Below are 27,561 nucleotides of genomic sequence, written 5' to 3'. Positions count from 1 at the left end.
AGGACCCACCACGTTGAACAGGAGGGAGGAAAAGAAGAAGAAAGAAAAAAGTTGATTGACATTGAGTGAGGGTTTTTTGCTCATTCTCCCGAACACCTTTCCAAATGGCACCGCACAAACCAAACACCACAACCCAGTTACGACACACCCAAATGGCCCGCTCATACAACTTCTGTGGGCTCTCAGCACTCAAAGGATTCAAATCCCTGTCGACTTCTCTAATAAGCGGGCCCGACAAGCAGCATTGTCGCGGCAAGGCTAGCGGTCTTCGTCGTGCCCCTTCAATCATGATTTCTGGAGACGGCGAAGCGGCAAACTAGCTGATGGCGGATCACGCAACTGGGCAACTGGGAAGCTGCAGTCGCACCATGCCCTACCCACCGACTACTGCTCTCTACTGGCCCAGTGGCCAGCGTGAGATAACCGGGAAGGAAAGCACATACAGCATGCTGCCTAGAGGGAGGTATTACCTACTTGCGTACCTACTACCTTAGGTACCTAGGTAAGTACCTACATACTTGCTATACTGCCCTACGGGGAGTAGCCGGAACGTGCACCTCGCCCTACAGTCATTCATTTTATCACAGACAATCGCCAGACCTAGTCCTAGAACTAGAATCCATGCGAACAGCGGGACCGCCTGGCTGTTTTATTACTATGATGATTGTTTCGTTACTCATTCAGATTCCGAAATTCCGGGACCTATGATTTGTTTTATCGGTATGATTATCATTTTATTACTCGTTCAGACTCCGATATCCCGCCCATGGGTCTTGATCTGGTTCGAATTGGCACTTCATGAAGTTGCTGGTACCATCCACTCTCGTCATAAAGTTGTTGAATCCACGCGGCAGATAACAACAAAATGCGCGAGGCCCTTTTGAGAAATAACAGGCGAGAGAGACCAAAACAAACCCCTCTCTTTCTTTCAGTCTCACCCTCCACCCTGGAGAGATCCGCGATGCGTCAGGGATGGCACACCATATGCATTACGGCCAGAGACTATTCTGTCCCCGCCTGATAGGTCTGCACTACTGTACTGTACATATTGGTGCTCGCTGTATGCTCTTTGGTTAGTTCGTCTCTTCAAACATGATGCACGCAACCGCTGGGAGTCTCGAAAGGATCATGCTTCCCGCGGGCGGCAGATGCTTCAGCAAACGCTCTAAGCGCTCATACGCGCAGGAGCTCATCTAATACCTAATTCTATCACCCTTTGATGGATACCTGGTAGTCTCACATTTGGCTACTGAGCGGTGCGGCATGTCAAGCAACATCCCAGCTGCGTGGTGGCACTAACCTTGACGGCCCGGTCGACTATTCGAGCTAGTACATTTGCAATTTGCAACTCTCTAATGTCACGTTAGTCCCTAAAATGGACTAATCGCATCGAAAAAGATTTGAAACAACATAGAAATCCCTCTGTCGTTTGTTCAGGCGAAATCTACTCTCCGGGGATACTGTGGTTAGCAGAAATCGCCCCGAAAATCACCCTGCTTACGTGTCAGCATTCTAGACATGCCAAGAGCGGTTCCCAAGGCATCGGACTTGTCTCCGACGCCAGGAGTATTATGTCCTGATGCTGAGATCAAATCGTGGCGGAGCTAGCCGCATCCACGGTGAACAGAAGATCTTAACGTTATACTTTGAACAGCAGCTGACTGGCATGCCTGATGCCCACCCACATATGCTTAGGTCTGCTCTCGCCTGCGATTATCGGCTTTTAATGTCTAGTCGAATTGCATATTTCAATAAACCAAATCAACTCGTGGTTCGCCATACGAACACCAAGGGGTCAACCCGTAACTCACTCTACCAGACTCAAGTTGCAGAGTCGACAATACCCTGAACGATGTGCAAGATTATATAACTCGGTCACCAGGATCAGTTTTCTGCCTTTCATTCGCGGAGCCCAATCAAGTTACTCCCGGATGACACCCAAGTGAGAATGACAATCCCAGTAGCATGGCCTCGGTGTTTTGAATCGGAGGCTAAGGTTGCGCCGTCCCCCACTCATTACCTGAAGGGCGGACAGTCAACTGGCTGTAAAATTTGCTTGAATTTCAAAGCAGGAACTTTTGTCCATGTCGCGGGTGATTGTACAATCCACGCCATGTCGACAGGCTGCCGCTGAGCAAAAGTCAGATGTCCATCATTCACTGACCCTCATCCAGATTCATCGACAAGGTTATGATCTATCTACGGTAGCTCGCATTGTTGGCCTCGCCCTTCGCAGACTTTTTTTTTCGGGTCAAGCGGGTAACCCTGTCCATATAACGGACGGGTTGTGGAGGCATGGGCTTGTCGAGGCGACAGCCCGGAATCAGTCTGACACGACGTATCTTGGCACCGTCCTTAGCGAACTTGCCCCAGTTGCCCACCAAACCCACATACCCAGCTGGAGACCCTTGGTGCAACGTCAACACCTATGGAGCTCAACTATGTCCCACTGGGAGATAGTGCTACTTATCGCGACATCCCGAGTCCTGTGGCGAGAACCGTCGGGGATAGGGACCAAAACACCGTTGAGGGGAAGATGAGGATAGCAGCACCCCCCTTTGGTTTCCCTTCAATATTCAAGCAAGCCATGCCGCCATTGGGTTGAATAGGCGCCGTTTGTCGGCCAATCGACTGCATCGAGCTGAGCTGCGCACTGTAGCATGGAAGGATTGCTAGCGAGTGGGTGCTGCTAATTACCTTAACTTTTCCCGTTTTTGCTTGGGAATAATATTGGTTGCCCTACAATACAACCGAAAGGCAATCGAGACACTAATAGATAGGGTAAATATGTGTTGTATGTTTGCACATGCGGCAACGCCCGTCTTCTGGAATGTCGCAAGCGGTCCTTGTGCCCTACACTGAAAGAACCCCAACGCGTTTGCTATGATGCAGACTACAGACTGTATACCTGATTAGGTACAGTCAAGCCATTAGACTCTCTTGATCAGGTACGTGGGAGAACGTATATCCTCTCGTCCCGACTGCCCCTCGACTCTCCCACATCAATGATCGACCCAGTGCACACATACACACCCTTATAATTCTTTACAGTCTCACACACCCCTCACAGACCGGATGGTCAACATGCATTCACTTATCTCAGGACGTGGATCTGTCGCATGGGCAGAACGAGGCCAGACTTACCTTGACAAGGACCACTGATTGTTTCCCTCAACACCCGGCCTTATTTCAAAATACCTTTACCAGGCTTGCCCACCCTGCTACCTACCAAGGTACCCGAAAATCTCGGGGAAATAACGGTGAGGAGCGCAGTACGTAACCATAATTTTGGTCCGTGTTTGGTTTGACTGCCTCCGATTTGCGAGTGCGTAAATCCCTCTCCCCCACGCCCACACAAAATGTACCTACTTTTTTTTCCCCCTCCACTTCCTATCCCCATCCTGACGGGTTACCACGCCCTGGACACCATTGGGAGTGTTACGATGGTATTTACGTAGTACTCGTAGTGGGTACTGTACCTACTACCTAGGTGCCTCGCCCATCGCACCATTTTTTTTTGTCTTGTTGAATGGTCGAAACCCAAAGTCAAGAAAGATATCAAGTATTTTCATACTCTCAAAATGATGGCCATCAGTGTGGTGATCAGAGATGCAAATGCTGTAGGTTGGATAAGTACCTACCTACAGTAGGCATGCAGGGCCGTAGTCTTGAATATGGTCCCTTTTGTTCTCTTTTATTCCAGATTAGGAAACCTACAGTACTTGGCGTCTGTTCTCATCATTCACTTTGAAGTCTCATGCGCATTCATCTACCAGCATGAACTGATTATATTATTGCAAATCCCTATGTATACAAAACCACTTGTTATTCGACTACCAATGCTTGGTCTGGGCATTTTATCTTTGCGCTGCCCACGACACGTTGCATCAGGCGGCGAAATTACGATCAGACACTAGGGTTGATTGAGCTCTTGCCTGTTTCCCGTCATCCGTCAAACCAGGATCCCCTACACCCTAGTCTACCCACCCTTGGGTGAATGAATGGTGGTGCGATGCGCTGGGCATTGCTAGTCTAACAATCTCTGGATTATTTTCCCATACATACTCCGTACGAAGATACGAACCGTTGCTGCCTCGTGGCTTCAATAGTTTTCTGCCCCTCATTTTGCGCAACAAGCACACTGATAGGTTCACAGCTTTTTATAATGCCGGTCTTATGAATGGTCGTCTTAAGCGCCCCCTGCCATCAAACCCCCCCCCCCCCCCCCCCCCCAGAGTGTCAGGGGTTGTTTACAAGGTGAGGAGTGAGACCACGGTACGTGCCGGGGACTCTGGATTTCTTTTTTTCTTTTTTTTTCTTGGAATTTTCTCTCAATTTATCTATTTCTGAAAGGATTCAGTGGTTTTGACGCATATGTCAACTGCGATGTTACATGACGACATTGCGCACCTTAGTTGCTACTCTACGGGATGTTCGGTGACGAAGCCTTGGCCGAGTTCCTTACTGCGGAGGCCCGGCCCTTTCGTACGGGATTAGACTAAGACTTTTCGACACCGGCAGGCCGGCACGCCCCTTCGAAGCCTATCCCAGCCCGGAAGAAGTTGCCCAGTTTTCTGGGGCGGTGGGGGGTGATTCTCTTTTCGTTCAAAACAATGCTGACAGACAAACAGGCAGGCGTCTTGGCGAACAAACCTAGTGGAGTTTATTTTCTATATGCGCTTCCGAAGTGCTGGCTGAAATAGGAAATCCACCGATCGAAGAGTCTTTTTTATCAGCAAGAGAGGAGCAAACAAGGCGGGATGCAACCCCCAAGGGATATTACTCAAAATCGAACTTTGTAGGATTTTTTGTTTTATTTCTCGGCGGAAATAGCCGCTGTCTCTCCATTGACGAGATAACATCCATCGGCATCTGTTTTATTATGCGCGATGCATGACACTAACGGTTGTGGTTGTATCAAGAAGCTGTAGGATAGGGGATGATGCTGCAGTTTGCTTCGACGCTACTGTGCCCAGCCGGACGGCATGTTTGGGGCGAAGTACATACAGTAAGCTGTAGTGTTGAAAGTAAAGTACCTTCCTTGCCTGCTCGCGATGGGTCTGCTGGGCTAACCTTGCGCGGCGCATGGTGATATCTGCATAGTACTTGAGTCTTTGTAATAGTCAAAAGAAGAAGAAAAAATCTTATTAATCTGTAAGTCTTAGTTGACTTGTTATTTTATTCTCATATTGTAGTCATTTCCATTTTCCTTCATCTTACTCTTTTGTAAGGTGGAACACAAGGCTCATCCTGCAAAGTCCTTGTGACCTTTTCCAGCTGTTTCGCCATCAAAGGACCTCGTAAACGGTGGGCAAATGTGATTTAAACCAAACATCCCAGTGTGTGTGTGTGCGCGCGCGCGACAACGGTTCGGTCGTCTCCGACTAGGAAACAAACAGAATGGAAGAGACCAAAGTCCAGAACCCATGTCTCGTTGTTCAACACCGTTGCCACATGGTTTTCATCGACTCTTGTTTCGATTCTTTCTGGAGAAGGTCTAGAACTAGTACTCTTTTTCGTTTTCTGTATTTCGTTTGCTCTTGGGGGTGATATTTTGACACTACTGGAGCGGGGAGAAGAGCGAAACAAAATAAGTCCAAACCTAGACTGGGCCTTTTTTCGCACAGATGTTTAAGATGATCGACACCGTCGTTTCGAAAGAAAGAAAAAAAACCCTCCAAAGCATAATCAACCTATATTAAGCGGCGCTGACTTTTTTTGAGCCGGCTCCGGAAATATGATAGAAGGGAGGTTCCAAGGTAAAAAGAAAAAAAAAAAGAAAAAAAAAAGGTGAGCTAACGATGTATGTAGTCGGACATAACAAGTCATGGAGCGGGAACGGACTTTGGAACCCTTTGTCATGAATCCCATACGTCTGTCTACAACGTGGTTTTATCCTGTTGATAGTGAAATTGTCAATGTTTCAATCCTTTGAAAAGAGGGGAGGGGCGTGAGTGTGTGTGAGAGAGAGAGAGAGAAGAAAAAAAGCCGCCCAAGCTCAAGGCCAAAGGAGGCCTTGTCAAATTTCCCACGTTTTCTTTTCTTGCAAAAAGAGAAGTTCTCAGACCGCAAAATGTCGTTCCACCCTCATCTTCCAACCACCACAGATGTGCAGATGCGCTTGGGTGGCCCAATGATCTGACCAGCCGTTGAACGATATTGGTCTGTTCTGAGGGGGGGGGGGGGGGGGGGGGGGGGAAAGGGGGTTAGGTACTTACCGGTATGTGGGCAAGGTATGCTGGGCAGCCAGAAAGGAGAGTAAAAAAATGACAAAAACAAAATGCTTAGACCTCAAAGCAACTTTACCAAGGAGCAAAGCAATGGTAAGGGGGAGGGGACCGTTGTGCGAGATGAAGAAACGGCAGTGCAAAAAAACAAGAACCTGCCCAAGAAGGGGGAAAGAACAAGTCGCTAAACACCCCCCAATTATTTCCGTTGGGATATCTCTCTTTCTACCCATCTTTTTTCTTCTTCTTAAAGATACCAGTACGATCAAGGCCATCCAGGGTTTAAAGCCCCTGCTCACACCCACCCTTAAACCCCTTCCACCGTGTGTGATGATGGTACCTGACGGTGTCCCGCGGAGCTTTAATTGTGACGTAGCAAGTTACTTGCGCTGTGTATAAGCAGGCAGCGCGGGTAAAAAAAAAGGATGAGCAGGGAAACAAAAAGAACAGTGCAGCCTGGAGCGGGTAAGTATTCACAGGGAAGGGAGGGGGGCAAATAAGGGAGAAGACGATGAGCCCCTGGTGTGTATAGCAGTGGCTCAGCCCCCCCTTTTTTAAAACTAAAATGAAATGCGGTGGCCTTGTGGTTCGCTACTGGCAAACTACAGCGGTTGAGGATGCGGCATAGTACTGCAGTACCACATTTGATGAGCGAGCGGTTAGCAACATGATTATGCACTATCCCCGAGGACTTTACGGAAGCAAGCGGTCGATGATTTACAGCTCTTGTTGTTGTCTGATAACTTTTCACTTTTATCCTTGTCTAGGTGGCAACTTCTCAGCGAGCTGATAGCAAGTAGAAACAACCAAAAGATAACTTGACCAAGTTAATTCATTTTTGTTCTGTACTTTCCTTGTCAATAAAAAAAGAAATCAGGTTGTATTGTATCTGCCTCCGGGGTGATATCACCGAACAAACCACTGAAATGGCCGTCTATCTCCACTGGGATAAACGAGAGCCTGTAGTAAGCTTCTAGGACCCAAGACTTGAACGCCATAGGGGCTGTGTATGCCAGCAACTTGCCCGACGCGGCAGCGGTATACGAATACCCTGGCCCAAAGGAACAGTAACCGTTTTGGCAGGCCGTAAATAGAATCTAAAATGCTGTGTTTTGTCTAATTCACCAAAAATTGTTTTCTGTATCACCACAATTCTTTTGTTTTGATGGCACTCTCAAAATGCAGCACCGCCCTTTCTTTACGGCGACAGCGGCGGAAAGTACTCTGCATTGGCGAGAACATGAGGCTGCAAATAGTATCGGAAAGATATCAAAATTTGTTCCAACTGGAAAAGTAAGACCGTTGTCGTTCACGATTCATAGACTCTAATAGACCAGCACAACTGTATTAGTCTTCTGGCCTTCACCTCACGTATAGCTGCAACAAAGGGGGCTCGAATTGTGCCTCAAAACTAAACAGTTTATGCCTCACTCCTCAAAAGGATCGCTTGTCCATGGGTATCCTCCGAAGTCAAACTTGTAAACGCCAAAAAAGAAAATAACAAACAGATAAAAGATTAAAAAAAGACAGAAATTTGTCGATCTGAAATTTCAATCTTCAAGCGACCACTCCAGTCAACAGACCGGTCAAATCCCTCAACGCACAGCCACGGAAGGGGGTTGATTTCCACCCTCAGGTTGATTTTGGATATTGCCCCATAGACTTTGTATGCCTACTGTGAGGCTACCAAATCGCGCTCAAAGACGCCCATGCCTGGCTTTGAAAATAGCCACCTTGTCGTCATAGAAAAGAATCTCGCGAAGCCTCAACTTCTTCTTCGCGGGCGTGTGATCTGGATCAACAAAGCCGTCATCGTCAGAATCCCAGCTGTCTCCTGCGTGGCTATCCGACTGGGCCTCCTCAGTTGCAACATGGTTGTTGATCCCATCGTCCTCGTCTTCAGTCTCGTCCGCATCTTCCTCTTCACTTGACTCATCCTGATGATCTTCCTCAGACTCAGGTTCGACAAGTGACATCATATCCATAGCCTGGGGCCCAGTGGTCGTGGTTCCACTGTTTTGGCCACTACCGCTACCACTGGCAGATCCTGCACTGTCGACTGAACCACCTCCACGATCACCTGGCGTAGTTTCGAGTATCTCGAAGCATTTGGTCGAGATACCAATGTAGCAAAGTTGTACCTCGGGACGCAACGTGATAATGTCGGCTATCTGTAAGGCCAGCTCCTTCGGGTCAATGGAACTGACGACGTGATCCATAACGTGAGGTATGTTGAGTGATCGCAGCTGGGGGACATTTGGCAGTCGTTGCAAAAATGTATGCTAGACGGATATCAGCAGTTGTTTCTGTATCAAAAGAGTAGAGGCTGTTGCTGGAAGCATATTCAGCAAACTTACCCAGTCAGCATATGCGATTGATACCGCAAGCTCACGTAGGTTGACCAACCGCCCGCTTGTGATATAGTGCAGAATCCGTGAATTCAAGACCCAGTGCCGCCACCTATCATTGTCAACCGTAACTGCCCCGCTCTTTGTGTTCCTAGCAGAGCTGTCTAGTAGAAGTTTCCGCAGGCTCCCACGGTGGCGCTTCAGAGGCCCCTTGAAAATGGACTCGATGGTGACGGCAGGTACTGAGGGTGATCTGCGGCGATCTTGCAAGAAGAGTACCTCGAGCGTGTTTGGCGCAAGGACTTCAGTGAGGAAAGTTATCAGTGAAGGTGAGGTTGTATCGGTGCGAAGTCGTTTCAAGCCAAGATGATACTGCAATTGAGCACCTCGAGACGACGAGGAGATGCCGTATCCACCAGCCATCACCGTCGGCTGGTATTGGCGTTTCAATAATTTCCAAAGGGATTCGTGCTGGGCACAGTCGAGTATCGTCAAAGTGGTCAGTGTGGTCCAGTCGATGGCTTTGCTGCAGACCTGCATTGAAAGCGGTACCCTCTCTAACTCCAGAATACGCAGCCGTAGCTTCCCTTCAAGGCGAGAGCGGCTTGCGCTATGCTTCCGTCTGGGTGCCTGATCTGGAGCTTTGCCATCTTCCAAACCAGGTCCGGGAGCTTCAGAACACCCACCCCCTGCTGGCTTGTCCTCACCGGCTACCACATGGGCCGTAGAAGCCGAGGTATCCTTGGAGTCTTTCTCAATGTTGACGTGCCCAGGATTGTTCAGTCCATCGGATGATACTGAGCTTTTACGGTTCGCAGTAACATTGTGATCATGGCTCGGGCCCATGAAGTCAGCATGTCCGGGACCGTCAGGGGATTCTTTCTTCGGAGGAGGGCAAGATGAGGACTCGGACTTTCCCCGTGATGACCAGGCACGAGGTTTTCGCCGTATATCATAGATGCGCCCGACAAGGATTCCTAAAATACCGCCCAGTCGACGACTACCTATCGTGCTTGCACCGGGCCAGTGGGCTTGATGATCAACCTGATGCAGCTCAGGTCCATCCCACGCCTGAACAAAATCCTTGTGCTGCGCTTTTTTCGATATGCCAATGCGTAATTCTTGGAGCCTGTCATGAGACCTTTCGACCAGCATTGAAATCTCATCCAGATACGCCAACTCGTCTATATCCAAGGCTGTCAGACTTTTCAGAGGCGGTAAAACACTAAAAGTGGGATACTCGACAACACTGGCAGAATATGGCAGAGCTGGTCGTGGTTTCGGGTGAGATACCGCCGGGGGCAACATGATGCCGACGGGTGTTAGAGTGCTACCGGGCGGAATCACGGGATTCGACGATGGCGCTTGACCTTCGCTATTGTCATGCCACCGGATCCAAACCGTTTCCAAGTTGCACTGTCCGTCCTTGTGGCTGTCAGGCAAGCTGGCCAAGGCTAGGAAGATCTCGGCAAGCACTCCAGTCGGCATGTCCCAGATAAAGGTTTCCAGGTTAACCATCTTGGCCAATGCCAAAGATACCAAAGTCCCCAGCATCTTCCCACTCTCTTTTGTAATCATATAAGCCGCAACCCAGTCCGGAGGCCCATCTCCAAGCGAAAACTTCCGAGTGTGAGCTGCATAATTGTTACCAACGCGGTCGAAGGGAGATTGCATCTGCTGCCGAGGTCCTGGGCGTAGAAGCCTTTGCCTGATGCGGCCAAAGGAGCTTCCCAGACTCAGAGTTGAAAGCCCGTAGGTTAAAGCATCGACACTCTTGTGATCGGAAGACGTTCCGTGCGTATCGGGCCATACAATATCGAATCTGGCGTAGATGTGTGGGATAGCCAGACTATGCAGTGTCGAGTTGGTTAGAGCAAGGGAGGTAAGGTCGTTGGTATGCATGATCTATATATAGAGATGGAATGTTTTTTTTTTTTTTTTAGCAGGCGCGCATGCTTATATTGCATCCGAGAATGAATCCAAGGTCACGGTAGTGGGCAGTATCTACAAATCACGGCAAGAGTTGATCTACAGGACTGGTGCTTACCTCCTTCACAATCAGTCGCAGTATATCAACGGGAAGCTCCAACAGGGTCAACGGGCCCTTCCGCGAGGCCAACTGATCCCATTCTTTGCCCTTCTCCTTCAGGAGCTTGGTGACAGTCGACGTTGCTTGTTGAAGCGGAGTGGGTGGCTTGGCCGAAGGTTCTCTTTCGGTTGAGCTGGTGTCAACCGAGTCCGAGTCAATATCCAGATCCACATCTTCGGAATCCGAATCTGGAAGCGACATGATGAAGTCGTCTTCGATATCCATCGGTGGCTCTTTTTGTTCGATATGGCACTAATTGCTAGGTACCAGTGGTGGTGACCTTAGGCAATTCTCAACCAGCAACTCGCTTGTTATCTTGGTGGGATAGGTACGGTAAGGTATGATTGATACGATTATCGTCTGGTCGCGTTTTTGTTCATATGCGACAAGTGAAGAAAGAAAGCTACCAGAGCTTCTCGTGACGGCACCAACAACCTAGGTCTAAAACGGGATAGGTTTAGATATGTCGTACTGTACCTCGCCTGGGTTCAGGTACCTTGCATAGGTAAGGTCGATAGACTGCTGCGATCATGCTTGATTGAGGGGCAGGGAAACGGAACAAGCCGAGGCAAAGTTAGGGATGGATTGATGTTGAAGAGGATGAAAACACATCTAGACTAGCTGGTTCACAAATAGATACGAGAATATAAGACGGGAATATAGTACCACTTGATTAGGTCAAGCCTGTGTGGAAATCGAAGGTCGTCGCACGCAATGTTGGATTTGGTAGAGGGTCAAACCGCCAGGTAAACGGGTTGATGGATCCCCAAAGGTGGGTGAAGCTGGACGTGGAAGGGATCCACTTCCAGCCCACCTCCCATGCTTAAGGTCGCACGCACCAAAGCTTCTCCACGTTCTTCAGCACGATAGCGGGCCGGGTCAAGCCAGCCGTCAGGGTCCAGGCTTGAGCGGCAGGCAGCGAATGAACCGATCAGACTTGGGAGATAAAGCTACCTACCACCTACCTACAGTAAAAACTACCTACCTGACCTACACGTACTATTATGCAGTATGCAGTGCTTTTTATTACCCACTTGGACATCTTATCTCAGCTCACATGCAATCTGTTGCATTTTTTATCAGTGTACCTGCCTGTCTAGGTAGGCTTGAGAGGTAGTTTGACGCATTGAATTCAACGCTCGATGCCGATTAAGCATGTCATACTGTACAGCTTTGGCCAAATAAGAAAGTAGCCACATATTATTGCAGGTCGACCGGATACCTAGATGTTCCTCTTTGCATCCGGGGAAATAATACGTAATTTCGTAGCCGTAGTTGTCGGTGAATGCTACAGCGCACGGCCCATAAATAATGGAAACCGCCCTACCCTGAGGAGAATCAGGTGCCCGGGTACAGGACGAGGGAATTAATCACACAAGGTCAGGTCGATAGGTGTTTTGTAAGACTGGTATGCAGCATCCAGAAAGTCATTGGCGGACGGACTCCTCGCTCGAGGATCAGATGGGAGTATGGTACGGTACGGTACCGAGGATCAAACTTGTAACACAAAGGAAATAACAGAGCACGACATCAGCGGATACAGGCAGGCGGTAGGGGTTGGAAAACATATTTTTGCTTCATTTCGTGTCAGATGTGCACTCGGATTGTTCGGATATGCTTTAATAGCCTACACTTTGTGTACAGAGTTGGTAGTTGGTTTGGGTTATGGAGTTCATATACATTTACTTTGTAGCGCTCTTTCATGCCACCAACACCGAAGAAGTCATGACGACTCATGTCGGTTCAAGTGCCTGAGTGCCATCCGTCAAATTCAATTGCCCCACCATCCCGCAGGACATCCCACGCATTGCTGTTTAAACCCAGTCACAAACCACCTGGACACCGCGACTTTCAACCTTTGCCCGAGCAAAAAAAAAAAAAAAAAAAAAAAAAAATAATGAACCACGTTGGCTTGATCCATTTTAGGCAGTGAAATAGGCAGGAGGAGAATACAATCAATCTGTCCACGTTGGCCGGTTTGCCTTGTGGCTTGAATAACAGCCTGTCCCCTTTTTTGATCCGCTACCGGTTGAATGTCGTCACTGCATTCATCGGACGCTTCTTAAGAGCCTGCGCCAGCCGCGCTTGTCCACCGTGGGGCCTTCTCCGGCGCATGATTATTATTTTGAATTTCGTCGGTCAAGACTCGCAGTCAATTAAAAGGTTGTCCATTACATACTACCTACACTAGCCACCGACTCGCTTTGCAAATAGCACTGGATAAACGGTCCTTCCAACCGTTCCTCGCGCATTTTGCATTTACTTTTAGACTCAAATTTTCTTTGTACCGCTGTCGGTCACGTCCACCGCTCAATATCGCTGACTTGGCGCATCATATAAACAAAGAATCAGACTCGCGCAAAAAAAAGAATCCCAAACAACATACTCGTCACGGCGCAGCAAATACGACGAGTACAACCTAAGCTTGCAAACCTTGCAGCAACTCACTGAAATCTTGGCATGAAATCGCAACATACATAAAACCTGTCGTCATGGCCGAGTTTATTAAGGATCTGTGGGAGTCCATCTTCACACCAGGGCCGACGCCCTCCCTCCTGATCGCGACCAACGTCTCCTTCGCCGCCCTGCAGGTCGTGCTCTTTGCGCTCCTGCTCGCGACTTATAGCGTTCACTTTGTCGTCTTGTCGGGTCTATGCGGCGGGCTGTGGTGGGCCATCAACTGGTTTGCGCGCGAGGTCAAGGAGGCGCAACGACTCGAGCAGCTCGAGAAGGAGAAGCAACGCCAAGCTCCGTCCGCCCTCAGCTCCTCGGATGACGAGACCGAGGTAGAGACGACGGCACCAGCACCCAGGCCGAGAAAGACGCCGACGGCGGCGGCGGCGGCGGCAACGACGACCCAGGCAAATCCCGAGGAGACAAAGGGAGAACTGAAGCACCGGGCGGCGTCGACTCCAGTAACCGGCCCTTCGGCCTCGGCGGCGTCTACCAAGTCTGGCATGAGCACGGAGGATGAGTGGGAAAAGGTATCAGAGTCCGAGGAAAAGGAACAGTAAATTACCAAAGCATTACCCTTTTTTTTTCGACAACCTACGAGGCTTGGGACTTTGAGCTACGGGTATCACAGGCAACCTGTTAATGCGGCGGGGAAATGTGGATGGTGGGCCGACTTGGTATATAGCCCTTGAATACAAGCCAAGCGAACAACGTGCACATAGAGTCACGGCTGCTGTTCTGTCAGGTCGTTGATCCTTTGCTTTCCCGAGGTTTGGCCCTCAAATCTCGGCTACAGCGGTTGAATTTTGTCCGTTAAATATGCCGAAGCATCCGTGATGGTTCTGGCTTGATTGATATCTGAGAGAACAAGTAATCAATGAAGATACCTAAGCGCAAGGTACCTCTTACGCAAAGAGGTTCAGGGTTCAGCAAGCTCGACCTCCGCCGTTGCTCAGGGGGTACTCGGGCGTTGTAGCAAGGACCTCCCCAAAATCCATGTACCTCACTCAGTACCCCGCCGTAGAATATAGGATCCACATCCCACACGTGACGAAGCTTCGCGCCGCCCGTTAGCACTCAATTCAACCCAGCTTCCGTTCAATTCTAGGCTAGGGACGGGACTTTTTGATATCGGCCCCCCGGAGCTGCCATATCGTGCACAAAAATCCCCAACAACCTTGCGCCGGCAAACAAAGCTACCAAGTGGGCAACCTAAAGCCATTACACAGCGTTCAGACGCTGGCCCATCCATTAATTCAACATGAAGCTCGTCAGGTACGCGCCGCCGCCCCAAAGAAGAAACTCACCGGCTTTCTTCCTTCTCCCCCTCTCCGCCGTTTTGCGACGGGCGACGCGTGCTGAAAGCAATCACACTTTGCTGTTTCATCCCCACATCAAAGGAACTGGACGCAACTCGACTGACCGCCTGCGCGCTTTTTTTCCCCTCTACCGTAGGTTTTTGATGAAATGCGCCAATGAGACGGTGACAATCGAGCTCAAAAATGGTAAGTTTCTTGTTCTCCTCATAAGAACTGGCGGCACCATCCCCATCTGACATGAATCGCCCCCTTTGTTATTTTGCAGGCACAATAGTCCACGGAACGATCGCGTCCGTGTCTCCGCAGATGAACACGGCGCTGCGAAACGTCAAGATGACACCGCGGGGCCAGGACCCGATACCGCTCGACGCCATGAACATTCGCGGCAGCACCATCCGCTACTACATCCTACCAGACAGCCTACCGCTCGACACGTTGCTCGTCGACGACACGCCCAAGCCCAAGAACAAGGCGCGCAAGGAGACGGACCGGGGCGGCAGAGGAGGCGGCAGAGGTCGCGGCGGCAGGGGTCGTGGTGGCTTTGGAAGAGGTCGCGGTTTCGGAAGGGGTAGGGGCTAGAAGCGGATAGGGTGTGGTTATAGCACTTTGACGGCTTTCTTTGGCGTTGCCTCTTTTTTGGTGGTCCCGCGGCTTGCTTCCCCCCGGCACTTCAGAGACCATGCTCGGGATGTCGATGTGACTACGGCCCAGGGTTTCCTGAGAAGGGCATCTGGGCACGCCTACCAGCTGTGGATATGTACGGACGTGGTCGGTCGACGGGCTGTCAGGAAAGATGTGTGGTTTATGGGGAAACAGGTCTCCAAAAACCAGATCCGTCGCATTATTATCTTGAGTTAAGGACTTGGGAGTTTGTGGAGTATACGCGGCAGATGAAAAATGACCTAGGACAATGGATCCGGAAAACATAGAATGGCCGGCGTTCCAGGAACAGGAAAATCAAGCATATTCGTCCCGAGTTTACAAACCGCCATATTGTGTTGTCATCTTTCATTTCTCGAAAAATGCAAAAAAATACCACGTTGCTCATGTTGGATCTTGTCTACTACGTCCACCATCTCCCGCCAGGTTGTCACCTCAAACCATCGGTATCCCGCTCCCTCCATATCCTAATGATCTGAAGCTTCTCCCACCCGGCCTGCTTCCCACTAGATCCGGCCATGTGGACCCTCCACTCGTTCCCAAACCCCAATATCCTCCTCTTGACGTCCTCGGGCTTGTTCTGCGCACACAACAAAATATACGCACACCCCTTGTCCGACAGCAAGGCCGGCAGGGCCTCGATAAGGCGATCCGTCGTCTCCATCCCGTCCCTTCCGCCCGCGTACGACAGCTCCAGCAGGTACGAGTCGCGCGCAAAGTCGTCGCCGCCGCCCTTTTGCAGCTCGGCCTCGACGTCCCGACCCGGCATTTCGGGCGTGGGGACGTACGGCGGGTTGAACAGCAGGACGTCGACCTGGCCCGGGCGGAGCGCGGAGCCCAGGTCCGCCCGCACCGAGCCCAGGTACAAGCCAGCGCTCGAGCTCGCGCCACCCTCCTCCTCCTTTTCGTCCTTGATGGCCAGCTTCACCGTCTCGGCCGTGGCGGCGCACGCAAAGGCGTTGACGTCGACGCCGACCGCGACCACGGCGCCGTGGTCGCCGCCAAAGATGTGCCGCGCCTGGGCGGCCACGAAGCCGATGACCACCCCCGAACCAGTCCCGACCTCGACGACCAGCGGCGTCGGGCCGTTTTGGAACCGTGACGTCAGGAAGCTGGTCTCGGATGGAGAGGAGATGGTGTCGAGGAACAGGAAGGAATCCTCTGCTGGCTCGTAGATGCGGTTGTAGTCGACGTGCGACGTCGATGGGGTGGGCAGCATCTTTTGTGTGTGGGGGTTTTGGCGGCCTTTTTACTCTTCTATTTCTCCTTCTCCAATTTCCCCTCTTGAGTTTTTTTTCTTCTTCTTCGGTGACTATGATGAGCTCGTAGTATCTGGGATGCCCGGCGGAATTGTGCTCTGCTGGAAAGAGATCACGAACATATTCATAGTGGAGTGGATCTGTAAAAAAAAAGGCATAGAAAATCCACGAAGGGTACACGTGACTCATGATACTTCTATAGCGGGAATTTTGTAAAGAATCAAACAAGATAGTCTAATGTTCACATATTGGAGAACTAGCATGGTTAGGTTTATCCAAAAGTCGTGAGGGATAGGCAAGCAATGAGTATCACATAAATATGCTTTCATTCAGATGGCACTCTGTAATGTATTCTGACGTTGCCTCCTTCAACCCAAAACTAGTCTGAATCGCTGTCCTCACTGTCCGAGAAACCCCTGAATTCTTCCTCCGAGGTATCGTCCTGTACACCAACAACAGCCTCTCCGCCTTTTTCTTCTTCATCTTCGTCCTCAATGTCAAAGTGCGCCGATATATCCCACCGGTCGCCCTTGGCAGCCTTGCTCACATACTTGACAAACCGGAGAGCTCCGCTGTCTCTCAGCACAATTGTCAGTTTGTTCCACGCCGCCGCCTGGAAGAAGAGAATGTTGTCATCGTCGGCTCCGCCGGCACGATACACAGCGGCGTCCGCGCCATCATCCTCGTCGCCAGCCATGTAGACCTCGTGGCCTCCAACCTCTTCGGGCTCTACGACTTCTTCCTTTGTCTTTTTCCCTTCATTGACCTTCTTTTTAGATGTGGCTTTGGCCTCCGCCTTGTTGTTGCCCTTGCCGTTCTTCTTGCCTTTGGATTTAGCGTCATCCTCCTCCGCCTCCTCCTCTTCATCCTCGTCATCCTCTTGATCATCACCCCAGCCCTGGGTGGGTGTCAGACCAAAGTTCAGTTCAAGACGAGCATCCCCATCATGACCCATGGCAAGAGTATAATCCTCGCCCCTCCGGAATCGGCGCGCTATTGAATAATGCGACTTGATGACACAGCCAGTGGCCATTTGGAGCCACGCGCGGAACTGCCGACTGGGAAGAAAGACGTCCAGGAGCTCACGGAGAGGGTTCTGATCGGTTTTACCTTTCCCAGGCGCATTCTCTTCTGTTTCTTCCATGTAGAGGAAACGGTGCTTGTGAGGCGGGCGAGCAACCTTCCACGGCGTCTTCTTCTCAATCTCTGCAAATCGTGATGGGATCTGCGCCGCTTCTTGTTGGATGATGTACTCCCGCAGTTTGGCAGCGTACTTTCGGTTAAGGATATCAGCCAGGGTTATGCTGGAGTTTTCCTCAAAATACTCCGATGCCCTCTCTAGTGTATCAGGTGTGAGATAGGTCGGGGCCATGTATTTGAGCAGGAACTCAAGGTCCTTCTCGTCAAACTCGACAATGTCCTGCGAGTCCCCTTCCTGGACGGGCTTGGGTTCCTCCCGCGGTAGGTCATGCTGATCTGGGTTACCCTGCAGTTGCATGAGGCCACTGTTCTTCACCTGTTCCTCCTCTGCGCCCTTGACGTAGCCGTCCTCGCCAATCTGTGGGATGTGAAACCATCCACTGATGGCCATGCGCACGCGGCCACCCTGCTTTTCCAGCTCGGCCTTGGTCTTGGCATGATACACCTCTTCCACATCATGGAAGCTCTGGCCTGGCTGGACGGCAAAGAAGCTCAGCTGGTTCCACGCGGGCGGGATTACCTTGACAACGTCGGGCTCCACAGTCTTTGCCACGGCGCCGCCTTTGCCCTTGCGCTCGGTGACAGGGAAGAGGCGCAGAGCACCGCCCCATTCCGGCTTCCACGGTATGTCCGGGTCCACGAGGTACAGAATGTAGCTGACCTTCCTGCTACCGATGACGTCGTCGTGGCAAAGAAGGTAGCATCCAGGCGTGTAGACGTTGATGGCCATGTCGGTCTTGCGGCCGCTCAGGGGACCACAGCCGGTGATGTCCGAGACATAGGTGCGGAAGGTGTCGGAGTAGATGGCATCGCGCAGTGCCAGGAGAGACGGCAGCTTCGCCAGAGCCTCGTCGTCTAGCCCGTCTAAGTTGGCGAGGTCACCGGACTGGTGGATTTTATAGATGTCAGTCTCCTTGGGAGTGAAGGAGACATTCTCGCGGATCTCGTCGCGGACGGAGCGTAATAGTTTGTCGTCAACGAGCTCATGGATAACGCAGTGCTTATAGGGTGTTGATGTTTTGTACTCTTTCGAGTACTTGCCGAGGACTTGTTTGTCAAAGAGGCCGTTCCGGAATCGTTCTTTCGTCTCTTGCTCCGTGAGCTCTGTAAGTGGGTGGGGTCAGCATCCAATGTGAAGCTAAGTATTGCGGCGATTGATGGAGCGATATCAAGGAGCAGATTACAAGCTCTTAGCAGAAACTTACGCTTCTTGGCCTTCTTCTTCAGAGGCTTCTTAGCCTGTAGCTGATTTTCGGCTTTCCTCTTCATTGTGAAGCTATTTTTTTTTGGGAGTGAAGTTTATGGACAAAAAAAAAGTTGAAGCTGTGGACTTGGCTGAGCAGTGACGTCCTTAGCGGATTTTTCAATGCAGGGTCGATCGTGGTCAAACTTTTGAACCAAGAGAGAAAAAAAGAAAAAAAAAATCCAATGGCAACATTCCCCACCCCAGATCTTATTCTCAACAGGCAATCATCAGGCCACTTTCGTCATACTATGCTATGAAAAGTGCACTTCTCTAATGGTTGGCACACCGCGGAAATGTTAGACGCGCAATTGGCCCCAAGGCTTCTGTCAAATTTTCATTGACAAAGGCTATCGGGTGCACAAGCGACTGATTGCATGAGAGTACAAGCGCCAACGCTGCCTCAGCCGGTCCACATTATCCAATCTCCATTGCAGCTGTTCCGACTCTCACACATGCCTTTATGCAGGATGGGCAATCCATATTTGACTGAGATTCCGATCCTGCGGCACATTTTTCGTGCCATTGGCTATAACAGCAAGCATGGTCCAATCAGCGGTAAAATCTAGGACGTACGTTCTTAACATGCATGCTAAATGTTTGTTGGGCGCTTGCATCCCCTCCTGCAGTTGGCGGTTTATCACTTGTCCGCCATTTGACTTTGGTCTTTTCTGGGATTTCATACTCTGGTCGGGCGAAGTCGTTCCGCAACTGTTGAACATTGAACCCTGGCATTCTTATTTTCCCCGTGGATGTTGATCATTCCCAGTTGTACATGCTCCCCGCACACTACATACCAACTACCTAGTTCTAGTCTAGTCGGACTATCTTGAGATTCAAGCGGAGAAGAGGGTCCGCGGACGGGACTGTGACCATGTCACTATGTACGGTACACCCTTTAGGCCCAGTTTCGGTCAAGAACCTGCCTCTTCTGGACTAAGTTATAGTTGATGTACATGCGTGCGATTCCACAACACCACAACATCTTCAACGTCCAAAAGCTTAACCGCACTTGTTATCAAGTTTAATCCGGCGCAGCAGTTTGCTATACAACTGACAAAATTATACATTAAACAACTGGTCAGTATACTTGCACGATATACAGACATATTAACCATCACCTAAACTCAAGCTTATAAAACATCCAAGTCTTAAAGAGATCACCATAATGTCTCAGTCAACGTTGGATATCAATCAGGTGCGGGGTAGCTTCCCAGCCTTGAGCGTCGATCAAGTCTTCTTTGACAACGCCGGTGGAAGTCAAACACTGGGCAAGGTGATTGATTCGTATGTCCACTTCGTTATTCGGAGGGGAAGGTTTTACCAGAATTAAAAGCTTGGTTTGTGGTACAACAGCTAATCAGACATAACAGCATACGTGAGTACCTCAGCAACACCAATGTTCAACTGGGTGCATCCTATTCCACTGGCCAAAAGTCGACTAGTTTGTACGACAAGGGATATGAGGCTGCGGCAAATTATATCAACGCTTCAGTTGACAACATTGGTAGGTACTGGATTCTCAAATGGGCTGCCACCAACTGTGGAGGCATAGCCGTAATAGTCTCTAAACTAACCAACTTTTCAAACCCCCCAAGTCCTGGGATCATCCACCACCCAACTATTCCGTAACCTATCCCAGACCCTCAACTTCAACCAAGGAGACGAGATCATCGTCTCCAAGATCGACCACGAGGCCAACATAGCCTCGTGGGTAGACCTCGCCGAGCGACAGAAGCTGGTCTTGAAATGGTGGCTCCCGTCGCAGGCCAGCCTCGACGCATCATCGCCCAAGCTGGAGCTGGCCGACCTCAAGGGCCTCCTGTCCGACAAGACTCGGCTCGTGACCCTAACGCACGCGAGCAACATCCTGGGCACCATACACGACGTCAAGGCCGTCTCGGCTGCGGTGCACGCGCAAAATGACGAGGCGCTGGTGTGCGTCGACGGCGTGGCGTATGCTCCCCACCGGCCCATTGACGTAGAGGCCTTGGGTGTTGATATTTACTGCTTTTCTTGGTACAAGGTATGGAAATCTGACGGGAGGGCTTTTTTTTAACTGTTTCTTTACTGTGCTAAATTCACCCATTCCCTCATCCAGGTCTATGGGCCTCACATCTCCATGCTCTACGCCTCGGACAGAGCCAATTCCAAGATGAAGTCTCTGGGCCACTACTTCAACCCTTCAAAGACGGTAGAGGACAAGCTCGGCCTCGCCGGGTCCAGCTATGAGCTCGTCGCCTCGATTCCCCAGGTTGTCGCCTATCTGGCCGGCAAAGAGGCCGCCATCGAGAAGCAGGAGACTCTGCTATCCGAGGCGCTGCTCGAGTACCTCAAGTCGCGGGACGACGTGACCATCTGGGGCGAAAAGTCATCCAATGGTCAAGTCCGCGTTCCCACCATCTCCTTCACGGTCAAGGGTTGGGGATCACAGGAGCTGGTGCAGGCCGTCGAAAAGGGGACCAACTTTGGGTTCCGATGGGGTAGCTTCTACTCGGTGCGTCTTGTTGAGGAGATGTTGGGTCTTGGCCATGACGGGATTGTCAGGGTTAGTATGGTGCATTACAATACCGGTATGTTTTTTTCTTGATATTTTATCCCCTCCTCTGGCCTCTAGTTATATGCCAAGTGATCATCACTGCTGACAATTAATTTTAGTTGATGAGGTTGAGCGTCTTGTAGAAGCTCTGGATAAGACCTTGGCATCTAAAAAGTAATTGCGACTTCTTTGAGAGCTGAGGTCCAAAGTCAAAGGAACGATGGAAGATTCTCTCAAAGCGTCGACTCGCCAAGAGTTTCCCCCTTCGAATGTTCGTTAACAAAACCGTGTCGGACTTGAAAGTCTGCGCTAGCTTAGGCCTCAAACAGAGAGTCTTATACGCACCTGTACCGTAAAGCTGGTCCCCCTAGGCTGTTTATAATCGCATCATACTGAGCTGCAAAGCCTCCACTTGTCTGGGGATTTAGGTTCGTTGCAGCCAGCTTTTACTCAAAATGTGCCCTGGAAGTGCCTCCTTCATTGGAGAATCCATGTCGAAGGTACAACGCTGCGACCAGTCATTGCGTATTTACATCATAGTCTCATAGGTCACCCTGCTCATCACTTCTACCTCCAATGGTGAAAGACCTGTTTCATGACAATCTACAGCGCATAACTGACGCTAAGCTCCAAACAAAAGACGACGCAGTCCCAGTGAGAATCACATTAGTTGCCCTGCACCTTGAAAGTCCTGCCGCTTGCCGTTTTCCGCTCCTTCTCCTCGCTATCGGGCCTTGCTCTCCGGAGCACTGAGATATGTTAGAATAAGTGTTTACCGGCGGGTTACCATGTGACTGAATGTGCTTACCTTGGAGGAAGTCGGCAGTCCGTCGCCTCATACGGGTGTGAATGTAGGCCTAATAGAGAGTTAGACAATGCGCTGTCGTTGAGTCACCTGAAATAGTACTTACCTTGGAAGCCTTGATGTGGTAGTGGAAGTAGTCACGGAACGTCTGAATGTGGGAGATGACATCGGGCATACGCTGCGGCGTAAGATGTCTCGGGAAAAGCACTGCGAGAGCTATCGTTAATTTTCCGTACACAATTGGCCCGGCGCAACGAGCCCGATACTGAAACGAAATACTGTGCCAAAGACTGCGGGTTCATACCAAAGGTCACATAGCCAATCTCACCCGTGCCGGTGTCCTTGACTCCAGGCACTCCCTGCAGTTCAAGCGGCGGGTCGTTACGGAAGAGAACTTGCGGCGCATTCTGGATCGCGCGACGTCGGGCATCAACAAACTCCTGGATAAAGACCTTGCCGTACACTCGGTCCGTCTCCTCACGGAAGATGGTGCTGAAGATGACGGTAACACGGTCGAAGCTGGCCTTGACGTAGATGGCCTCCTCCTCTCGGTAGTGGATGGCCATGACCTCGCCTCCCTCACGGACGCCTTGTGGTGCCTCCTCGGATGTATACTTGGACGCCTCCTCCTTCAGCTTGTAATGCTCAGCATATGCGTGCTCGAAGGGGGCCGCCATGGCGTTGCGCTTAAGTAATGAAATCTTCTTGACAAGCTCCTCGCGTGCTTCTGTTTCCAATTAATCGCGAGCTTGTCAGTAAAGACATCTTTCCAAGCTGTGAAGCGTCAGGGGCTACAAACGCCCACGGGGTTTTTACGGACCAGGTTCACTTGGGAGGTTCTCCAGATCCACCATAATAGAGAAATCATAGCCGGGCTCGGGCGGGACGACATATTGTCCATATTCACGGTTCAAGACATCCTCGGCGCCGTACTTGACCAGATCCTTGTAGCATCGTATCTGGAGCGAGACAAGTATCTTGGTCTTGGACTCTGGAGTGGAAATATGGAAGATGACACCGTCAAAGTCGGAGACAGTTTGATCGATCGAGACGGGGGGCGCGCTGGTGGTGACGACAACATGTGTATTAGAAGCGCAGATTCCAAGGAAGGCACCCGAGTAAGGTAGGGAGTAGCTTCTTTGGTGATGCCCAGTCAATTGCTTGTATAGTTGCTTGCTTACCCGGAGAATCTCTCGGTAAGCACCGATTGAATCAGCACATTTTGATAGTCGAGGAGAAGCATTTTGGCAGGTCTGACAAGCTGTGGTCCTCGTAGCTTGAATAGATGGTTGTATTGCGGCTGTCGCAATGTCCCCGTAGCTAGAGGCAGGTTAATCGCCAGTTGCCTTGCCTGTGAGCGAGCTTATGGGTCTGGCTTGTCGTTGATGGTGGGGTACGTTTGCCGGCATCACGTCAATTGGACAGTTTTTAGACAGTAAATGCACAGTGCTGGCACAGTCATTATCAATGGTTATCGCAAGGCGGGACCAAAAAAAAAGTTCGGAGTTTGGTATGAGAAGAATTGAATGCAAGTATGCGCCGCCGCGGTCGAATGTGTGCGCATACCAAAGCTCAACCCACCTTCTTGACCAGAGCACCTCGGCTTCTTAGGCCGCAAAAATGGTGAAATCTTACTTGTAAGGGCATTTGCTGAAAATAATAGTCAAGACTTTGAGATTTGTAGCCATTGAAACTAACCTAATCATTCCAGGAAGTACGAGCATTCCAAGTCCTTCGGTCTTGTCAGCTCGAGCACTTCAAACATCGTATGGGTTGGTAACGAATCCAAGGGTACAGGTGCCGGGCGCGTCATCACTGCCGCGAACGAGGAGGTATTATGTTGGGATGTCAAGAAGGGCGAGCTCTTGTCCCGATGGCAAGATGAAAAGTCCAAGGCGCAGGTGACCGCGATCGCCCAGAGCAAAACCGACCGAGACGTTTTTGCGGTCGGCTACGAGGATGGCAGCATCCGGCTGTGGGATAGCAAGATTGCGACAATCATCGTGAGCTTCAATGGCCACCGCACGGCAATCACACACCTAGCTTTTGACAAGTCTGGCACCCGACTTGCCAGTGGTTCGAAAGATACCGATGTTATAGTCTGGGACTTGGTCGCCGAGGTTGGCCAATACAAGTTGCGAGGACACAAGGATCAGATCACAGGGCTTTGCTTCATCGAGCCAGAACCTCAGACCACCGAGCAGGATGATTCGGAGGAACCGCAGACCATGGTTGTCGACAATGAGGGTTCCGAGGGTTTCCTTTTGACGACTGCGAAGGATTCACTGATCAAGCTGTGGGACCTCTCTTCAAGGTTCTGCATCGAAACCCACGTTGCTCAAACAAACGGAGAGTGCTGGGCGCTGGGTGTCAATCCGGATTTCAGCTGCTGTGTTACTGCTGGAAACGATGGTGAACTGAAGGTGTGGTTCATTGACCTGGTAGCTTTACTATCATCAACACGAGAAGTAGAGGTATCCCACATGGGGAAAATACTTCGAGACCGTGGTACATTGCATCGTCAAAGCAAAGACAGGGCGGTGGAGGTCAAATTTCACCCTCGGCGCGATTATTTTGCTGTACATGGCGTTGAGAAATCAGTTGAAATCTGGAGGATACGATCGGGAGCCGAAGTCAAAAAAGCTTTGGCTCGGAAACGCAAGAGAAGGCGGGAGAAGCAAGGAGCTAAAGGCGAGGCAGAAAAAGATGCCAAGGAGGACGCGGACGACACGGCTGATGACATCTCAAAGGCTGACGTCTCAGACATATTCGTGATGTTGGTTATCGTCAGAACTACAGGCAAAGCCAGGTCAATCGACTGGGCCTTGGCACACGGTACCAAGGATCTGCAGCTGGCGGTTGGCACTACGAATAACCAAATCGAGCTTTGGCATGTCACGACGACAAAAGACAAGGAGAAGAAGTCCAAGAAAGAAAGTGCCGAAGACTACACAAGAGCGCTTTCAATCGAGCTCCCGGGGCACAGGGCTGATATTCGAGCAATAGCTTTGAGCTCTGACGACAGGATGCTCGCTACAGCAGCCAACGGCAGTCTTAAGATATGGAACGTGCGGACGCAGGCGTGTATCAGGACGTTTGAGTGTGGATATGCACTATGCTGTTCCTTCTTACCCGGTGATAAAGTTGTGGTCGTGGGTACCAAAAGTGGCGAGCTGGAGCTGTTTGATGTGGCGTCTACCGCTCTTTTGGACAGCGTTACGGCACATGACGGAGCCATATGGTCTCTACACGTGCATCCGGACGGGAGGTCTGTCGTGACGGGCAGCGCAGATAAGTCGGCCAAGTTCTGGGACTTTAGGATCGTCCAGGAGCCAGTCTTGGGCACCACAAGAACGACGCCTAAGCTGAAGCTGGTGCAGACAAGAGTTCTCAAGGTTTCAGACGACATTTTGAGTCTCAAGTTTTCTCCCGACGCAAAGATGCTTGCTGTGGCTCTTCTTGATAGCACTGTCAAGGTCTTCTTTGCCGATTCCCTCAAACTATACCTTAATCTCTACGGCCACAAGCTTCCCGTGCTGAGCATGGATATATCCTACGACAGCAAGCTTATCATCACAAGTTCAGCAGACAAGAACATTAAGATATGGGGTCTTGACTTTGGTGACTGTCACAAGTCGCTGTTTGGTCACCAAGACAGTGTTCTCCAGGTCGCTTTCATACCACACAATGCGGAGGGAAATGGACACCACTTCTTCAGCACCAGCAAAGATCGCGTCATAAAATACTGGGACGGTGACAAGTTTGAGCAGATTCAGAGGCTGCACGGTCATCATGGGGAGGTATGGGCACTTGCAGTCAGTCACAGTGGAAACTTCATTGTGAGTGCAAGTCACGACAAGAGCATACGTGTGTGGGAGGAGACGGACGAGCAGATCTTCCTCGAGGAAGAAAAAGAGAGGGAGATTGAAGAGCTGTACGAAAAGACGCTCACGACGTCTTTGGAACGGGACGAGGATGCCGAGAATGAGGGTGAGGGCGACGAGGTCGGCGCAGCTAGTAAACAAACCGTCGAAACACTCATGGCAGGAGAGAGGATACAAGAAGCCTTGGAGCTGGGTCTGGAGGATCTCAACACAGTGAGGGAGTGGCAGCAAGCCCGGAAAACAACCCCGAACCTGGCACCACCACAACGCAGCCCGGTTTTCACGGCCTTGGGAGACATCAGCGCCGAGGCTTACGTGATGAGCGTGTTGCAAAAGATCAAAGCAGCCGCTCTGCACGACGCCCTTTTGGTGCTGCCCTTTGCAGCGGTGCCGGCTCTGTTTGCGTTTGTTGACATATTTGCCAGGCGGGAGATGAACACGCCGCTGACCTGTCGGATACTGTTCTTCATGCTTAAGGCCCACCACAAGCAGATCGTGGCCAGCCGTACCATGCGTGCAGCGTTGGACGATATTCGGGAGAGCCTGCGGCGTTCTTTGAAGCGTCAAAAGGACGAGATGGGCTACAACATTGCCGCACTAAAGGTCGTGGGCATGCAAGTGCGCGAAAGGAGTGTCAAGGACTATGTGGACGAGAACTGGGATAAAGGAAACGATGCGCAGGCGGCGAGGAAGAGGACGTTTGTGGATGTGTCATAGATACCCGCCAAGACTAGGGGACTGGTTCAAGGTGCACGACGATTGGTGTAGCAAGTCGCATCCTCTACATGCCAGTGTAACCAATATGAGTGCTATTAATGCATGTACGTCGTATGCGTCGAAACTCCGAGCGGGTAGTCGGATCAGAGCTCAACACAGCAACACTTTGAAGCACTGTTTCCACTCACCAAAAAGGTATATACAGCCAAGACAGCATTATCCAGCCCCGTGATGGCCAGGGAACCCACAATACGGCAGTCAATATTTGGGGAACAGGCACTGTTTGCTAGTAGCTAGCATGCCATTGGGACCCAGGAACCTACTTTTATTGCTGCGGAACCTTTGGTGGCGATGGCGGCACAGTTCCGCTTCGTTCTCGCGGCTAATAACAAAAGAAAAAAAAAATATACAAGACGTCGGGCCTTTGCCCAACCCCGACGAAGCTACCGAGAACTCTCCGGTTCCGTCCTCCGCAATAGTTCTCCGCACCAAATCCTCCTCCCCGCGTCTCAACCCTCGTTACATCACTTACTCCGTAACCTAAAAATAAATAAGAGAAATGAAAAAAAAAAAAAAAAAAAAATCCTTTGCAGTATAACCGGCCTTGCCAGGTCATGTGTTATCTTTTGGTTTAGATGACATGAGGATCACTAAGAATGAGAGTCCCACAAGATTTTCCTCATGCAGATCAGACACTTGGTGCAACTTATACGATCTGAGCGGTTAGGAAAAGTTCCCGTGTGATACATGGATCGGTCCAAGTATGTAGCACTCGATGCCGACCAAGCCGACGTAGTTGTCAATGCAGCTTGGAGAC

The 27,561-nt window shown here is 50.6% G+C and overlaps 9 protein-coding genes across 9 annotated transcripts; 5 read left to right on the top strand and 4 right to left on the bottom strand.

Moving 5' to 3' along the window:
- The first annotated feature begins 4,725 nt into the window (after nucleotides 1–4,725).
- On the top strand, nucleotides 4,726–5,099 carry PgNI_04724 (uncharacterized protein). The gene is made up of 2 exons (XM_031124767.1): nucleotides 4,726–4,798; nucleotides 4,923–5,099. The coding sequence occupies exon 2, from the start codon at nucleotides 4,940–4,942 to the stop codon at nucleotides 5,090–5,092; it is 153 nt and encodes a 50-aa protein (XP_030983522.1). The 5' UTR covers nucleotides 4,726–4,798; nucleotides 4,923–4,939; the 3' UTR covers nucleotides 5,093–5,099.
- Nucleotides 5,100–7,524: 2,425 nt separating this feature from the next.
- Nucleotides 7,525–11,396, bottom strand: PgNI_04723 (uncharacterized protein). Its single transcript, XM_031124766.1, has 3 exons — nucleotides 10,623–11,396; nucleotides 8,585–10,480; nucleotides 7,525–8,509 (listed from the first exon to the last, which is right to left on the bottom strand). Exons 1-3 carry the CDS (start codon nucleotides 10,887–10,889, stop codon nucleotides 7,925–7,927), a joined length of 2,748 nt encoding a protein of 915 aa, XP_030983517.1. The 5' UTR covers nucleotides 10,890–11,396; the 3' UTR covers nucleotides 7,525–7,924.
- Nucleotides 11,397–13,156: 1,760 nt separating this feature from the next.
- Nucleotides 13,157–13,678, top strand: PgNI_04722 (uncharacterized protein; the record flags this gene model as incomplete). The annotated part of the gene is made up of 1 exon (XM_031124765.1): nucleotides 13,157–13,678. The coding sequence occupies one exon, from the start codon at nucleotides 13,157–13,159 to the stop codon at nucleotides 13,676–13,678; it is 522 nt and encodes a 173-aa protein (XP_030983516.1).
- A 550-nt stretch (nucleotides 13,679–14,228) lies between these two features.
- Nucleotides 14,229–16,400, top strand: PgNI_04720 (uncharacterized protein). Its single transcript, XM_031124763.1, has 3 exons — nucleotides 14,229–14,393; nucleotides 14,574–14,623; nucleotides 14,703–16,400. The coding sequence occupies exons 1-3, from the start codon at nucleotides 14,380–14,382 to the stop codon at nucleotides 15,014–15,016; spliced, it is 378 nt and encodes a 125-aa protein (XP_030984587.1). The 5' UTR covers nucleotides 14,229–14,379; the 3' UTR covers nucleotides 15,017–16,400.
- PgNI_04721 (uncharacterized protein) lies at nucleotides 15,528–16,316 on the bottom strand (the record flags this gene model as incomplete). Its single annotated transcript, XM_031124764.1, has 1 exon — nucleotides 15,528–16,316. The coding sequence occupies one exon, from the start codon at nucleotides 16,314–16,316 to the stop codon at nucleotides 15,528–15,530; it is 789 nt and encodes a 262-aa protein (XP_030983519.1).
- A 274-nt stretch (nucleotides 16,401–16,674) lies between the features above and the next one.
- PgNI_04719 (uncharacterized protein) lies at nucleotides 16,675–18,922 on the bottom strand. Its single transcript, XM_031124762.1, has 2 exons — nucleotides 18,762–18,922; nucleotides 16,675–18,660 (listed from the first exon to the last, which is right to left on the bottom strand). Exons 1-2 carry the CDS (start codon nucleotides 18,823–18,825, stop codon nucleotides 16,736–16,738), a joined length of 1,989 nt encoding a protein of 662 aa, XP_030984806.1. The 5' UTR covers nucleotides 18,826–18,922; the 3' UTR covers nucleotides 16,675–16,735.
- Nucleotides 18,923–19,967: 1,045 nt separating this feature from the next.
- On the top strand, nucleotides 19,968–21,516 carry PgNI_04718 (uncharacterized protein; the record flags this gene model as incomplete). The annotated part of the gene is made up of 5 exons (XM_031124761.1): nucleotides 19,968–20,086; nucleotides 20,173–20,306; nucleotides 20,398–20,825; nucleotides 20,901–21,372; nucleotides 21,458–21,516. The coding sequence occupies 5 exons, from the start codon at nucleotides 19,968–19,970 to the stop codon at nucleotides 21,514–21,516; spliced, it is 1,212 nt and encodes a 403-aa protein (XP_030984807.1).
- A 488-nt stretch (nucleotides 21,517–22,004) lies between these two features.
- On the bottom strand, nucleotides 22,005–23,386 carry PgNI_04717 (uncharacterized protein; the record flags this gene model as incomplete). Its single annotated transcript, XM_031124760.1, has 6 exons — nucleotides 22,005–22,087; nucleotides 22,147–22,195; nucleotides 22,250–22,350; nucleotides 22,448–22,870; nucleotides 22,964–23,205; nucleotides 23,325–23,386. The coding sequence occupies 6 exons, from the start codon at nucleotides 23,384–23,386 to the stop codon at nucleotides 22,005–22,007; spliced, it is 960 nt and encodes a 319-aa protein (XP_030984802.1).
- A 306-nt stretch (nucleotides 23,387–23,692) lies between these two features.
- Nucleotides 23,693–27,013, top strand: PgNI_04716 (uncharacterized protein). The gene is made up of 2 exons (XM_031124759.1): nucleotides 23,693–23,780; nucleotides 23,855–27,013. The coding sequence occupies exons 1-2, from the start codon at nucleotides 23,764–23,766 to the stop codon at nucleotides 26,742–26,744; spliced, it is 2,907 nt and encodes a 968-aa protein (XP_030984803.1). The 5' UTR covers nucleotides 23,693–23,763; the 3' UTR covers nucleotides 26,745–27,013.
- Nucleotides 27,014–27,561: the final 548 nt, after the last annotated feature.

This window comes from Pyricularia grisea (assembly GCF_004355905.1).
Source record: "Pyricularia grisea strain NI907 chromosome Unknown Pyricularia_grisea_NI907_Scaffold_2, whole genome shotgun sequence".
Taxonomy (NCBI): domain Eukaryota; kingdom Fungi; phylum Ascomycota; class Sordariomycetes; order Magnaporthales; family Pyriculariaceae; genus Pyricularia; species Pyricularia grisea.
Note: the sequence above shows the minus strand (reverse complement) of the source record. Positions and strands in the feature narration are given on the sequence as shown.

What these genes read in the sequence shown, in the direction of transcription:
- PgNI_04724 (XM_031124767.1), top strand. Translation starts at nt 4,940, where the DNA reads ATGATGCTGCAGTTTGCTTCGACGCTACTGTGCCCAGCCGGACGGCAT.
- PgNI_04723 (XM_031124766.1), bottom strand. Translation starts at nt 10,889, where the DNA reads ATGGATATCGAAGACGACTTCATCATGTCGCTTCCAGATTCGGATTCC. An exon ending in TGCGACTGATTGTGAAGGAG is followed by an intron (nt 10,481 to 10,622) that starts GTAAGCACCAGT and finishes CTCTATATATAG; the next exon opens with ATCATGCATACCAACGACCT. An exon ending in CAATCGCATATGCTGACTGG is followed by an intron (nt 8,510 to 8,584) that starts GTAAGTTTGCTG and finishes ATATCCGTCTAG; the next exon opens with CATACATTTTTGCAACGACT.
- PgNI_04720 (XM_031124763.1), top strand. An exon ending in GACAATCGAGCTCAAAAATG is followed by an intron (nt 14,624 to 14,702) that starts GTAAGTTTCTTG and finishes GTTATTTTGCAG; the next exon opens with GCACAATAGTCCACGGAACG.
- PgNI_04719 (XM_031124762.1), bottom strand. Translation starts at nt 18,825, where the DNA reads ATGAAGAGGAAAGCCGAAAATCAGCTACAGGCTAAGAAGCCTCTGAAG. An exon ending in GAAGAAGAAGGCCAAGAAGC is followed by an intron (nt 18,661 to 18,761) that starts GTAAGTTTCTGC and finishes ACCCACTTACAG; the next exon opens with AGCTCACGGAGCAAGAGACG.